The sequence below is a fragment of the Drosophila simulans genome, chromosome 3L (assembly GCF_016746395.2).
Source record: "Drosophila simulans strain w501 chromosome 3L, Prin_Dsim_3.1, whole genome shotgun sequence".
Classification (NCBI taxonomy): domain Eukaryota; kingdom Metazoa; phylum Arthropoda; class Insecta; order Diptera; family Drosophilidae; genus Drosophila; species Drosophila simulans.
Window position 1 is genome coordinate 17,133,651 of NC_052522.2, and position 12,054 is coordinate 17,145,704.

Genomic DNA, 12,054 nt, shown 5'->3' on the forward strand with positions numbered 1-12,054 from the left:
TCTTGGACAAAAGTTGAGTATTGGCTATGTAATTTTAGCTTAGAACTTATACAATAATCAACTTCAATGGCTAGCTGTTGAAAAGTTCCCTTAAAGGCCTACTCTTCGAGTTAGTCTCGTTGATATTTCTTTACGCGTCCCTCTCTTTTGAACGTTTTGAACTTTCGCAGATCCACATCTGTTTAAATATACGCGCCATATATTTTGCAATCAGCAGAAACAGCGCTTTAAATACTATTGCACTTAAAAATAAAACCCGGTTGAACCGCTCCCTGACTTTCAGATTCCAATCCCTAGATCAGTGGGAGCGCGCTATGTCCGAGAAGAAGGCGAGTATGTCCTGAATGTTGAACTCCAGGTTGATCATGGCGCCGGCGTAGCACTTCTGGATGCGCTCCTCCAGGTAGTTATACTGGGCAATGAACTCCTCCTGCATGGCGTGCCATACCACCTGCAGTAGGTTCTCCTCCTCGCTCAGGTGTTTTTCCACCTTCTTGTAGAGGTTCTCCAGTCCTTTCTTCACCTCTCGCGCAGGATACTGAGCGATCACCTTGCGGAGTTCCTGCTTGGAGAAGGCCATCTGGTAGCTGATCTCCGTTTCCTTTACTCCCTGGGCCACCTTAAGTTGCACGCCTTCGAAGAATTGCTGCAAAGGCAGAATGGAAATTTATGAGATTGATATTCACTTATCTTTTCTTCTGGAAGGTCATTGACTTTGGCTTACATTCAGTTTCTCCAGCGGCCGGCCGAAGTACTGAGTCACATACGCTTTTAGCGCATCGTTGTAACACTTCTTGGCCTCCTTTTTCAGGGCATCCAGACCAGGAACCTTAAGCTGCGCTAGCAAAGCGTACATGTGGTGGTAGTTCTCCATGCGCACTACCTGAACTGGTGTCTTGGGATGCTCCTGCGAATGCAGTTGAATGCCCTCAAATATGGCATTCACCAGCTGCAAGTACCACTTCTCCATGTCCGTGCGGCGATCTGATTTGCGAAATATGCCCTCTGCAGTTTGGGCAAAGTTTTCAAAGTTTTCCACATACGGCAGAATGGCCTTCGATCGTTTGTGCAACTTTGCCTCCCGGATAGACAGTAGTTGGTTCTGCATAAAGCGGTCGAAGCTTCGCTTCACCTGCACCAAGGCGGAAGCGAAGGTCATGCTGAGAAAGGAATGTGTGTCCTGGGCGGACATGACGTGCTGCGTAAGTCGCACAAAAACGTACAGGGAGTAGCTACGTAAAATAAATTTGTCGATTAATCCTGCTTAGATTCCATCACTATATTGATAACTTACAAGCTGTCTACACGCTCAAAGCTCTGGATGAAGCTAACCAGCTCTGGTTCTAGGCATCCGAAAAGACCCATCATCAGTTTGCGCACATCCTCGTTGATCTGACGGTCAATCCGCTTTTGCGGGACACCATCGGCTGATGGTGAAACCGCTCCTGCTATGATGGACTGCGTCATATCCACCGCCTTCTCCATTTCCAACGTAGTCTGTGTGTTCTTCGTCGTTGGACTGATCACGTCCATCTGGAAAAAGTTGATGCAGAACAGCTGTTCCTGCAGGGCTATGGGTTCCAGCTCAGCTAGAACCTTTTCCAACAGTGCATCAAAACGAATTCGATCCGCTGTCTCCACACCAGGGCCCCACTGATCCCTGTTGATTCCCAGTGTACCATAAGGTATGGTGGAAACTGCAGACTTTCTAGAAGACGTAGACATGTCCAGATCCTCCCGAGAATTCCGAAGCTTCTCCGTCACCTGAATTTTAGCCTATACGGTGGTCGAGATTAGCTTAGATTACAATCTATTACATTTCCATGTTCATATCTTACCAAATTGAAGAAGTTCCTCACATCCCTGTCATAGATCTTGCTCAGCGATGCTGTGTACACACGCATTAGACCATCGTAGGTCTTCCGATCCATGGCTTTTGTCCAGTGCATCAGCTCAGTATAAGGCGTGAGTTCCCGATGAACGTTGGAATGGTTAGGCAGCGTAAGTTCGGTGCTGGTCACCTGCATGTCTCCTATTTCATTGCCCAGGTGGATGAATAGGTTGTTCATAAACCGACTGACCGTGGCCGAGAACTTTTGTTTCCACTTTTCAAAGCGCTTGCGTTGGTCCTGCACCGCCTCCAAACGCAGCAGAGCGGGATCGATATCACTGTTCATGGCCTGTTGCAGGCACTGAGCAGCTGCAATGGCTGCTTTGCGTCCATTGGCGGTCTTTAAATCGGGTTCATCCAGAGCCTGCTGCTGGCTGTGCGGCAGGTCCAGTTGACTCTATTAATGTAGCAAAATTATTAAACACTATAAAATTGGGTAAACTAAGAATACGCACTATGACTTTGTTGAGCTCCTTCATTAGCTTGATATTGTTATTGTTGGCAATCTCGATCATGGCATTTTTGCCTCCAATTTTCTCCATGGTTTCCTTGACATGCCCCAGAATGTCTTCGTAGCTGTCTAGACGATTCTCAAACTTATCCGCCTCGGAGATAGCGTTGTCGATGTGTTCCATCATTTTCAGAACCTTCTGTTCCGAGGCAAGTACACTTTGCATATTGGCCTGCGAAATAAGAAAGTATGAGTAATGTATACAGGCTGGACAAGCCCAATTTACTCACCCCATCCAAATCGTGGAGCTCCCGGGACAGCTGCTCTATGAACTGCTCAGCGTCTTTGATGGCGAAGTCGCACTCGGAGAAAAGTTTGCCCAGCTCGTTGGCCTCTTTGTCCGTCAGAGCGGTAAACTCCTGGGCCTCCTCCTCTTCGTCCTCCTCGTCGTCCGTGTGTTGCGTCTTCTGGGCCGCTCTGCCCAATGCCACTTTTTCCGGTGACTTCTCTGACAGCCAGGCTGCGGGCACATTCCGGAACTCCGCCCGCTGGCCACGCACACTTTTTTGGATTTGGCGATTGAGCACGGCCAGAAAGTTTTGGCGCTCGTGAGGGTTAAGGGCGTACCATTTGTACTGCTTTTCCAACTGCAGATCGAACTCATGAGTCTCGAACTGCTCGTTCCGGCCGTCAACCCACTTAATCTCGTCCAGCTGCCAGCTCCGCTTGCGCTTGTACTCGCCCTCGCGCTGCTCCGACTGTTTGATGAGGCACAAAGTGACCACAGGGACCGGTGGCGCCGTGGTGACCACGCAAAGGTAGCACGGCTTCTTGTCCTTCTTCTTGACCACCGTCACCACAGAAAGGAGGCGTTCGCCGGAGGCCAGGAAGAGCTCCTTCTGCAGCGTGTGCTTGATATTGGCCATGGCGCCAATGGACAGCATGGCTGGGAATGTCTTTGGGAGGCACTGGTCTGGAAAAAAGTCCTTTCAAGAATCAACAACTGGCCAATTGTTTGCACTTGCAATTAGCAATCGGAGAACGCCTCCGCACCAACAGCTGATTTAACAGCGCTTCTGCAGAGGCGTTTACAGACTATCGGTTGGGGATGAGCGCATTGCGTGAGTGTTGTTTACGTGGTTAAAAATCACATAGTAAAAATATGTTAAGACTACAGAAACCAATTAAAATGTATTAAATCATAATGGTTTTTAAACATTTCTGTATGATACGTATATTGAGGGCTTCATCGCATCGTAGGTAATAACAAGTAAGCAGCTCGTGATCTCATCTCCAACTGTTGGGTAGATATTATTCTATAGCAACACGACGGTCACACTGTTCAACACAAGGTAATCTTCGGGTGAGTTATAATGCGAAAAAAATTTGGCAGTGAAAATAAACCCATATTTACCCATTTCCAGCTACTTTCGAGCAATCATGTTGGTTAAGCACATTGTCAAGCAGGGGCTTCTGCTCAAGAACGGTGAGTTGGAGTGGCCCAACACCCATTTTCAGCAAAACTGCTAACCTTAAAAATTACATAATGTGGATAAGCAAAGGGAGAATCTTTAAGGAACTGCGGAGGAATGGTTCACCCACCAATCTTCAGAATAGACATGGATATTATCAGAATTAGCCAAACAAATATCGGAAGAAACTTGGATGAGATCATTGCCCAAGTTGCATTCCGTTCGGATTACCCCTTTTTAAAAAAAATTCACTTAAATATTATTTCTTGATCTTTAATTTCAGCTGGCGCTTTGTCGCGTGCCGCTTACCACGGTGGCCATGGTCCCCACTCCACCATGAACGATCTGCCCGTGCCCGCTGGAGACTGGAAGGAGCAGCACAGCCAGAAGAACGCCAAGTACAATGCCGCGCTCATCACTGGCATTCTCGTCCTGGCCGGCACTATTGGATTCGTAAGTGGCTGCCATATTCCTTCCATCCCATATCGATCTAATTAAAATACGCTTTGCAGGTGAAATCTTCTGGTGTCATCCACTTCAACTACTACGCACCCAAGAGCCTGGACTAAACCAGCGTTCCCTTATGTGTAAATTAATCCAACATTTGTGTTAAATAAGCTTAAAGTGGCGACATAGTAAATCACAGATCCGAAAGTATTCAGTTCGATGGTTTTATTTGTCTCAGTATACGGGACCATCGTCCAAGTTGTCGTCCTCATCATTGAAGGCTTCTCCATTATCGAAGTACGTTGCACCGTAGTCGTTGTCCTCGTCCATCTCATCATCCATCGCCGCCTCAGGATCTTCCTCCTCCTGTTCGGAATCGGACTCTTGTTTGTTCTCATCCTGCTCACCGCCGCCTGACTTCAGTTCCTTCTGCTCCAGAACCTTCAGTCTGTCCTCGATGTTTGTCTTCTTGGCCAGCAGCTTCGGCCTTGCATCTGCTCCACGACGTTTTCTACTGGAGATGTTTAGCTCCTGGGGCATGGCTTTGTAGTTAAAATCGGGTTGTGCTGTGAGCTTCATGCGCTCCATAGCTTTCTGGGGGGGTAAAAGCACGGTTATAAGCAGCTAATTTAAAATAGCCAGTATTATTACTTCTCGCCAGTCCTTGTGATCAAAGTTTTTAGCGTCCCGACTGGCGGAGATCATGTAATAGGGGGAATCTCGCATTCGGTTCAGAAAGTCCTCCTTCCATAGAAGCTGATAGTTCTGTGTGGCGGTTGTCTATCGGAGTAAAATAGGTAAAAAGTTAATCAATGTTTTATTAACTAAAGTAAATGCATTTATACCCACTTCTAGGGTAGTGGGTCTGTTCAAAACTGGCGGAAATGTAGGTGGCGGCGCCGTCTGCACCGGCATATCCTTTGTGCATCCCAGCATGGCCATTTGCTCCGCCGTGAGGGTGCCTGTCTTGCCGCCCCTTCCGCGGCCTGCCATTATGAATTTTAAATTTCTTTTTATCTGATTAGAAACACTTATTTCCGATTGTATTGTTTAGCTTGCACGTTTATTTCACTCTTAAAACGATCAGCTGTTGCCGCATTTAACGGTGTTGCCACCTAGTCAAAGCCAAACAATAACACAAGTGAACAATGTTCGCTTTTTAATACCCTTATTTTTATTAAAATTTTAGTTCCAACTACTCAGTTTCAGTGTCCCAAAATATAATTACAATTTAATTTTACACATAACATATACATATTTTATTTGCAATTTGCACTTCATCACTTATGCTATGAACATTAATTACATGCTAATATTAGAGCGCATTCCACATATTTCAGGCGTGTTTTATGTTTACGATTCCCATACAATATAGCCGACGGAACATAATTTACATACATATCTTTCCAATTTAAAAAATATAATATTTAAGGGAGCAACGAATTGAAATTTATGGTCAGCTTAAGCGAACAAAGCCGAATATTCGAATTAAAGATGCTTTGAAGTTGAATTTACATTTGCGCTTAGGGGCTTTGTGGAGTTAAATCAATCGGTTGGCAATCCTCGGTTGGCGACAGACCCACTTTCTGCATCAATTCAGTGAGCTTCTGCGCTTTGCGGTCCTCGTTGTGGGCAATTACTGTGCACAGATGCTCGGTGAGCAGCTCCTTTTTTTCGGATGCATTATGCAGCTCTATCTTGGCCCGCAAGAACTGAGCCTCGATCTTAACGTATTGTTTTCTGTGGAACAAAAATATTAATAAGGAAAACACACAAGTATTTGGCTTCGCCACTCACTCTACATTGGCAAAATGTATGCAGGCATTGTCGATCTGCTTCCTTAGCAGGGCTACGTCCACGGCCAGATCACTTTCCAGCTTGGACAGCTCGTGGCGGATCTCCTCGATCTTTCGCGACTCCGCCGCCGTCTTCTGCGTGTGCTGCTCGATGGCCTGGTAGAGCATTTGCTTCTTCTGCTTGTTCTGCTCCTCGATCATGCGACGATGCTGTTCGAAGTCCTTCAGGGATATGCCCTTGAAAGGTGAGTCTGTGTTGAGGCGCTCCCGCGACGAGGTGTCCTCTGTACTCGGCAGGATGCTGCCATCATCGGTGGAGCTAGTCTGGCTGTCACCGCCGCTGATCTTCAGAATCGAACTGTCGTCGGTGGACGTTGTTTCAGCATCTGCATACGTGGCGGGCGGTTGCTTATCTCTAGCTGTAGCAGTTCCATGGTAGAGTGCCTCTATTAATGAATCGGAGAGTGGGCGGTCCAAATTCAGCGACCCATTCGCTACGTCATCCTCCGCCGCTGGAGTGGGAGCCGGTGGCTTTTCCGTGGGAGTCATCGTTCCCGATTTAGTCTTCTTCGCCACATCCGGTTTTTGTATGGGTTGCTGTGGTTGCTGCAACTGTTGCTTCCGTAACTGATCCGCTTGCCGGAAAATCTTATCGGGCATACGCCGAATGCCGGGTTGATTCCGGAGCGCCTGCTTCGCTGCTCACGCACACATGGGCAAAGGTTTTTATTATAAACAGATAATTGTTTACATGCTTTGGGGTTCATGCTCAGTGATCTAACCTGCTTCCAGACTCGCAGGCCTTTTGCCCACACCGCCCTCCTTCACTCCCGTTATCTTGAGGATCTCGTCGTGGCTGAAACCATTGAATTTCTCAGTCATGGTGATTAAATTAGGGATAATTAGCCATTAAGAAGACGATCGACCGAAAAACAAAACAACACATCAGCAAATGCAAACAGAGCGAGGAGAGTTGCCACATCGGGTTAGGTTTCGATGCGATCATTCGCGGAGATGCACTGTTCTCACTGTGCTCAAATTCCAACATAAAAAAATAAATAGTTTTTGTTTTCGTTCTTTAAATTATTTCGGCAAATGGCATCAGCTTCCTATTTATTGCCATAATCAAATAATAGTTATATTGGTAAGTGGAAACATCCAGAATCAGTTCGACCTTACACGACGTTGCCAGATCACAATGCTACGATCGCTATAGCCGCAATCGATAAGTTCAAAAATTTAAAAACGGGCTTAAAAATAAATAGTCTTATCAAGCTTTATTCAGCACAGTAATGCCCAATTCGGAGCGCAGCTCGTGGATGTTCTGCTCCCAGCGCTTCTCCCAATAGACGGGCATCAAGGGCTTGGCCCGCTTGCCGTTCTCCAGGGCCCACGGCAAGTAATGCTTCAAGTACGCACGCCGCTGCCTAAGTAGACGAGAAAATAAACAAACGCGTGAATGGAGGTATAATTAGAGAGCCCAGTTCACTGAACTCACTTGGGACGTAGGCGAACTGCTCCGAACACCGCACCACCGTAGCACATGGGCAGGCCCGTGTTCAGAGCCTCCACCCACTTGACGGCCACCTCGCCCAGCATATTAGTGGGCATGTCCAGCACCGTGTGGATCAGGTCGTGGCATTCGCGATACCGCGTCATCAAGTAGGCCAACTTCGGGTCCTCCAGAAACCGCACGGCCATGCGACTGTCCGGCGTGACTTGCTGAAAGTTAATTACCAAAATTATACTTAAATCGATGGACAGAAGCAATTATTATACCATCTATCTAAATATTTCTTTTATATGCAATATATGAGACAATAATTTTTAATATTTTCAATTGCTAGTTACCAACTTCAAATTCGACCTACTGCCATGACATTCACTGTCCAAATTCTCTTAGGAATGTCTTTGAACCAGATTTTCGTACGTGTTATGGTTACTAAGTTTTGTTCCTACCGGTTTATTTGAGCTACTTACATTATCTTTCAGAAACTTTACGTAAGCGGCTCCAAAGGTATCCGGTGGCAAAGTTTCCAGGTACTTGAAGTCAATGGTGCTGGTGTGGATGCGCGGCTTATCAGCCATGATGCGCTGACCCTCCTCGCTGGCCTGCATGGTGTCCAAAATAGTCCATAGAGCATCCTCTCCAGTCGTCTCACCCAAACAGGCGATCATGTCATGTCTTCATAATAGTAAAAAAGAGTTTTAGGAGGTTTTTTTCAATTTAATCAGATGCCCTACCGCCTTGGATTCAAGAGCGCAGCAATGGAGGATCCGGTCCCCAGGAACAGCCGCTGGAAAGGCGATATCTCGATTCGCTCCTTGAGGTACTGACGCTCGAAGGCATCCAGAGGCTCCGCCTCGGGTGCTTCTGTGGCCACCGCTTGGCTATTAACTTGGGCCAAGTGAAGGCCTCGCCGCAGGGCCAGCGGCTTTTGGAGACGCAAACAGCGTTGCATCATGATGATCTGTGGATTCATAGAGGAGATATGGGGAGGTGCACCCGGCGGTGACCTTATCAGCACGATCGTCGGCATCATCATCATTATTATTATTATCATGATCATCAGCATCGCACACAAACATGACCCTGACTACCTGTCTTCGGTTAAAGCTGGTCTCTCGAGCCATACGTACGTATGTACGTGCCCACTTTCAATAGCGGCGAATATGAGCAAACAATTTGTCCATAATGTGGGTACGCGGACGGGGCTGATGCTGACTAACAATTTACCTCACCGCACGGCTAAGTCTGTGCAAACCTGTTTCGGCTTCCTCATTACCTGTCCCCACTCCGAATCCCTCACTTCACCACCGCCCATCAATATTGCGGGCTCCCAAAATAACCCAAACAAAGTGCTGCCGGGGCACTGGCACCTCATTCTGCGGCTTTATGCCCGATTCAATGTCGTCATTGTTGTTTCTTTGGATAAATGGGTATTCACTATTCAAAAGATAAGTTAAGTTTAGCAACAGCTAAACAGCAATACGAAACATCTCTGTGGGTTATTTAAAGCTTCATCTTTTGATAAGGAACTGGGCAGTTACGAACTAAAATCCAATTCTAGGAAAATAGATAACCATCTTAAAGCATACATACATATTACGCTAAAACTAAACAGTTTCAGCTGCGCAAATTTATTTACTTTTCAGAGAATGAAAAAGATTCTTCAGCACTCCAATCTAAACAAAAGTCTTTTGAGGCAATTATAAAATGAAACGGAAAATAACACAGCCCGAAAATCGGAAGGCGTGCTAATCTGAATAATACTATTACCACTCGCAATCACGTTATTGTCTGATAATATTGTTGTTTTTTTTTATTCAACATAAAAACCCAAAAATTTGATAAAGAGTAAACAGAAATCGAGTAATCTATCAAAGGCGTTCTATATAGTGATGTTGAGTGATGACGCTGCTGGATTGTCCGGCACTGCAGTACTTTGTTTTGTAGCAATCTCGAGGCGCCGCCAACGTGTTTGCCCAGAATAGATAAACAACCGATTAAGCACAAGTAATTGGCAAATCCCACAACGTAGTTCCATACATTACTTATTTTACACAAAAAAGTAATTAGAAAAGCACATGTGAGAGAGCAAGATGTCTGCTTAATTTGCAACGTCCAAGTTGCTTGCCTTATCGGAGCAGGCAATCTTATCAATAATGACCCAAAATGGAACAAGACGGAACACAATTGGTTATCTGGCCCACCCACTCCGTAGGAGGACGAGTGGAAGTCTGTGTATTTCTATTTCTTATGACACTTTTGATGCAGGAAACAGTTGCATGCAGACAAATGTACAAAGTGATTAAAATTATATAATTGCTAAATTACACTCTTTAAGAAACATAGCTAGGTATATGTACAGAGACGATGCGCTGTGTGGTTGTAGGAAATCGAATACGAACGTTGTCGCGAATCGCAGATCGCAACTGAAGTACGCAGTACGGAATACACTAAACATATCGTATGGCTTTGGCTTGAGTTTAAGCTAAGACGAAGCTAGACATTCTCGCCGCGGGTGCTGGGTAAGTGGTCCTGCTTATCGGGCGCCCGCTTCCGCCGAAAAGTGACGTACGTGTAGAGTAGACTAGCCAGCACGCTGATGTTGATCCCAATACAGTTGAGCCACGAGAAGACGTAGTCGCCGCCAATGAACATGCCCAGATATGTTACGCAGATGTTTTTCAGGCAGCCCACAATGGTGGTGGTCAGCGCCGAGTTGAACTGCGTGCACAGGATGGTGCTGTACGATAGGATGAAACCCATAACGCAACTGAGCAGGAACTGCAGCACAAACACTGAGTCATTCCATTGTCCAAAGTTCAGCGCCTGATCCAGATCCCCTGTAACATAGTTGAGAGCCAGGGCAGGCAGAAACATAAACAGCGAGTTGTAGTACATCAGGCCGTACTTTCCGATCTCCGAGGTGTCAAGTTTTTTCTTCACATACACGCCATTCGAGGCGGTCAAGGCGTTAGTGATCATCACATAGATGTAGCCCCTCATGTTGAAGGACAGATCATCAGAGGCGGCCAGTAGCGCCCCACCGATCATTGCGTACACGCTGACCTGAACCGCATTTGAAGGTCGCAGTCCGAGGATCTTGAGCTCCAGCAGCATAGTCATCAGGATGGAGAAGCGTCGTAGGGCCGCGAACATGGGCAGACTCAGGGTCTTTGTGCCACCCAGTCCAAACATCATGTTTCCCAGAAATATCAGTGGCAGCGGAAAGATCTTGGCGAAGGTATTCCTCTGCAGAGGGGGAAAGTTCACCAATTTCAGCCGCTTGCCCATGCCCAGGACCACAATGCTAGCAGTAAGTTGGCCGAGGCTGAGGAACAGGAACGAGGGGAAGTGGTAGGAGGTCAGCACCGTCTTGTTTACCACCGTAATCATGAAGGAGGACAAGCCATAGAACAAGGCGCTCCCGATCTTCTTGACGAACAACGCCGAGTCCTCGCGTTCCCGGTGGCTCAACTCCTTCGAACCGGATCCATTGAGCAGCGATGCCCGATCCGCCGATCCGCCCATCTTCTCCTCCTGCTCCCTGTTTCCGACATCGCTCTCCGCCAGGAGCGGCTGCAAGTCCAGTGTAGTGTTGCCGCCGCGCGACATACTCATCGTATTTGCGGGAGTGCTGGTAGTTGAATTAAATCACTTTCGTCACTATCGTTCGTTCGGCGGCGACTATCTTGCGGCGCGCACATTTGCTCACTTTTTTCGGGGCCACTTTGGGGCCGGGGAGGAAGCGTTCCCACAGCACATTAACGAGTATTTGCTATTTTTACCGACGCGAAATCGCAGCCATTCTTCCCGGAACATATGTTCAGTGTGGCAGCAGCAGAGTTGTCAAAACAAGCTACGCAAACGAAATACCCTAAATGTGCCACACTGTTACTTAACAGCTCCTGTTACTTTTCTAGCGGCATGTCAATGAAAAAGAATATAGGATGTGCAAAATATATATTGCAATAATGTATTTAATTGTATCTTACACTAGAAACATATCCCTACTAATTAGAGCCAAACACTAAACTTCTGTCATATGTACGATTTCCTCACGTAACAGCTCACTAACTGATTTCACAAGATGTCTACGACAAGAAACTATTCGTTTATATGAAATTGCTATAACCGCTGATTGTAAACACTTTTATACTGATGGATTACAAGTCCAATTAATAAATAAACTTACCGTATAAATTTTAAGACACTCCACAAATTAATTCAACCTACACCGCTTGATAATCAGCTGTTCTGTATGAAAAACAATAACACTGTTAACAACAGCGCACAGTGGCTAACATAGTCCGAAAGGCAATGTTGTTGAGTAACAAGAACAAAATTAATATTTTCAATTATTGATTCTATGTGCCATTCCCTAGTATATGAAGTAATTTTTATTGTATAAATTTTCATAATAATGCGCGTTTTTGTCTTTGTTTTGAATATTAATATAAAGCCATCCTCATTAATCCCACAAAATTGTT

General features: G+C 46.1%; 6 protein-coding genes across 7 annotated transcripts; 1 reads left to right on the plus strand and 5 right to left on the minus strand.

Annotated features, from left to right (window-relative positions):
* Window positions 1–177: 177 nt before the first annotated feature.
* On the minus strand, window positions 178–3,434 carry LOC6738453 (exocyst complex component 1). Its single transcript, XM_016169342.3, has 6 exons — window positions 2,633–3,434; window positions 2,347–2,574; window positions 1,839–2,288; window positions 1,295–1,776; window positions 725–1,232; window positions 178–646 (listed from the first exon to the last, which is right to left on the minus strand). Exons 1-6 carry the CDS (start codon window positions 3,284–3,286, stop codon window positions 299–301), a joined length of 2,670 nt encoding a protein of 889 aa, XP_016032288.1. The 5' UTR covers window positions 3,287–3,434; the 3' UTR covers window positions 178–298.
* Window positions 3,435–3,566: 132 nt separating this feature from the next.
* Window positions 3,567–4,471, plus strand: LOC6738455. Its single transcript, XM_016171642.3, has 4 exons — window positions 3,567–3,705; window positions 3,767–3,828; window positions 4,098–4,267; window positions 4,327–4,471. Exons 2-4 carry the CDS (start codon window positions 3,783–3,785, stop codon window positions 4,381–4,383), a joined length of 273 nt encoding a protein of 90 aa, XP_016032289.1. The 5' UTR covers window positions 3,567–3,705; window positions 3,767–3,782; the 3' UTR covers window positions 4,384–4,471.
* LOC6738456 (DNA-directed RNA polymerase III subunit RPC7-like) lies at window positions 4,472–5,381 on the minus strand. The gene is made up of 3 exons (XM_002085227.4): window positions 5,111–5,381; window positions 4,913–5,041; window positions 4,472–4,855 (listed from the first exon to the last, which is right to left on the minus strand). The coding sequence occupies exons 1-3, from the start codon at window positions 5,252–5,254 to the stop codon at window positions 4,496–4,498; spliced, it is 633 nt and encodes a 210-aa protein (XP_002085263.1). The 5' UTR covers window positions 5,255–5,381; the 3' UTR covers window positions 4,472–4,495.
* Window positions 5,382–5,496: 115 nt separating this feature from the next.
* LOC6738457 (RAB6-interacting golgin) lies at window positions 5,497–7,072 on the minus strand. Its single transcript, XM_002085228.4, has 3 exons — window positions 6,840–7,072; window positions 6,059–6,755; window positions 5,497–6,001 (listed from the first exon to the last, which is right to left on the minus strand). Exons 1-3 carry the CDS (start codon window positions 6,937–6,939, stop codon window positions 5,785–5,787), a joined length of 1,014 nt encoding a protein of 337 aa, XP_002085264.2. The 5' UTR covers window positions 6,940–7,072; the 3' UTR covers window positions 5,497–5,784.
* Window positions 7,073–7,308: 236 nt separating this feature from the next.
* Window positions 7,309–11,855, minus strand: LOC6738458 (ubiquinone biosynthesis protein COQ4 homolog, mitochondrial). Of its 2 annotated transcripts, XM_016169341.2 has the most exons (5): window positions 11,760–11,855; window positions 8,302–8,528; window positions 8,038–8,242; window positions 7,556–7,779; window positions 7,309–7,484 (listed from the first exon to the last, which is right to left on the minus strand). In XM_016169341.2, the coding sequence occupies exons 2-5, from the start codon at window positions 8,520–8,522 to the stop codon at window positions 7,328–7,330; spliced, it is 807 nt and encodes a 268-aa protein (XP_016032290.1). In that variant the 5' UTR covers window positions 8,523–8,528; window positions 11,760–11,855; the 3' UTR covers window positions 7,309–7,327. The 2 variants fall into 2 exon arrangements, with proteins under 2 accessions (XP_016032290.1, XP_039149749.1); XM_039293815.1 differs by lacking the exon at window positions 11,760–11,855 and having other exon boundaries at window positions 8,302–9,615.
* LOC6738459 (UDP-sugar transporter UST74c) lies at window positions 9,759–11,435 on the minus strand. Its single transcript, XM_002085230.4, has one exon. The coding sequence runs from the start codon at window positions 11,183–11,185 to the stop codon at window positions 10,064–10,066; it is 1,122 nt and encodes a 373-aa protein (XP_002085266.1). The 5' UTR covers window positions 11,186–11,435; the 3' UTR covers window positions 9,759–10,063.
* Window positions 11,856–12,054: the final 199 nt, after the last annotated feature.

Excerpts from the sequence above, each read along its gene's own strand:
- LOC6738453 (XM_016169342.3), bottom strand. The coding sequence starts at position 3,286 with ATGCTGTCCATTGGCGCCATGGCCAATATCAAGCACACGCTGCAGAAG. Across the intron at positions 2,575-2,632 it reads AGCTCCACGATTTGGATGGG|GCCAATATGCAAAGTGTACT; the intron begins GTGAGTAAATTG and ends CTTATTTCGCAG. Across the intron at positions 1,233-1,294 it reads TTTGAGCGTGTAGACAGCTT|CTACTCCCTGTACGTTTTTG; the intron begins GTAAGTTATCAA and ends TATTTTACGTAG.
- LOC6738455 (XM_016171642.3), top strand. The coding sequence starts at position 3,783 with ATGTTGGTTAAGCACATTGTCAAGCAGGGGCTTCTGCTCAAGAACG. Across the intron at positions 3,829-4,097 it reads GGGGCTTCTGCTCAAGAACG|CTGGCGCTTTGTCGCGTGCC; the intron begins GTGAGTTGGAGT and ends CTTTAATTTCAG. Across the intron at positions 4,268-4,326 it reads TGGCCGGCACTATTGGATTC|GTGAAATCTTCTGGTGTCAT; the intron begins GTAAGTGGCTGC and ends TACGCTTTGCAG.
- LOC6738458 (XM_039293815.1), bottom strand. The coding sequence starts at position 8,633 with ATGCTGATGATCATGATAATAATAATAATGATGATGATGCCGACGATC. Across the intron at positions 8,243-8,301 it reads GCGCTCTTGAATCCAAGGCG|ACATGACATGATCGCCTGTT; the intron begins GTAGGGCATCTG and ends ACTATTATGAAG. Across the intron at positions 7,780-8,037 it reads TAAAGTTTCTGAAAGATAAT|CAAGTCACGCCGGACAGTCG; the intron begins GTAAGTAGCTCA and ends ATTAACTTTCAG.
- LOC6738457 (XM_002085228.4), bottom strand. The coding sequence starts at position 6,939 with ATGACTGAGAAATTCAATGGTTTCAGCCACGACGAGATCCTCAAGATA. Across the intron at positions 6,756-6,839 it reads GCCTGCGAGTCTGGAAGCAG|CGAAGCAGGCGCTCCGGAAT; the intron begins GTTAGATCACTG and ends GTGCGTGAGCAG. Across the intron at positions 6,002-6,058 it reads ATACATTTTGCCAATGTAGA|AAAACAATACGTTAAGATCG; the intron begins GTGAGTGGCGAA and ends TTTGTTCCACAG.
- LOC6738459 (XM_002085230.4), bottom strand. The coding sequence starts at position 11,185 with ATGAGTATGTCGCGCGGCGGCAACACTACACTGGACTTGCAGCCGCTC.
- LOC6738456 (XM_002085227.4), bottom strand. The coding sequence starts at position 5,254 with ATGGCAGGCCGCGGAAGGGGCGGCAAGACAGGCACCCTCACGGCGGAG. Across the intron at positions 5,042-5,110 it reads ACAGACCCACTACCCTAGAA|ACAACCGCCACACAGAACTA; the intron begins GTGGGTATAAAT and ends TTACTCCGATAG. Across the intron at positions 4,856-4,912 it reads ATCACAAGGACTGGCGAGAA|AAAGCTATGGAGCGCATGAA; the intron begins GTAATAATACTG and ends TTACCCCCCCAG.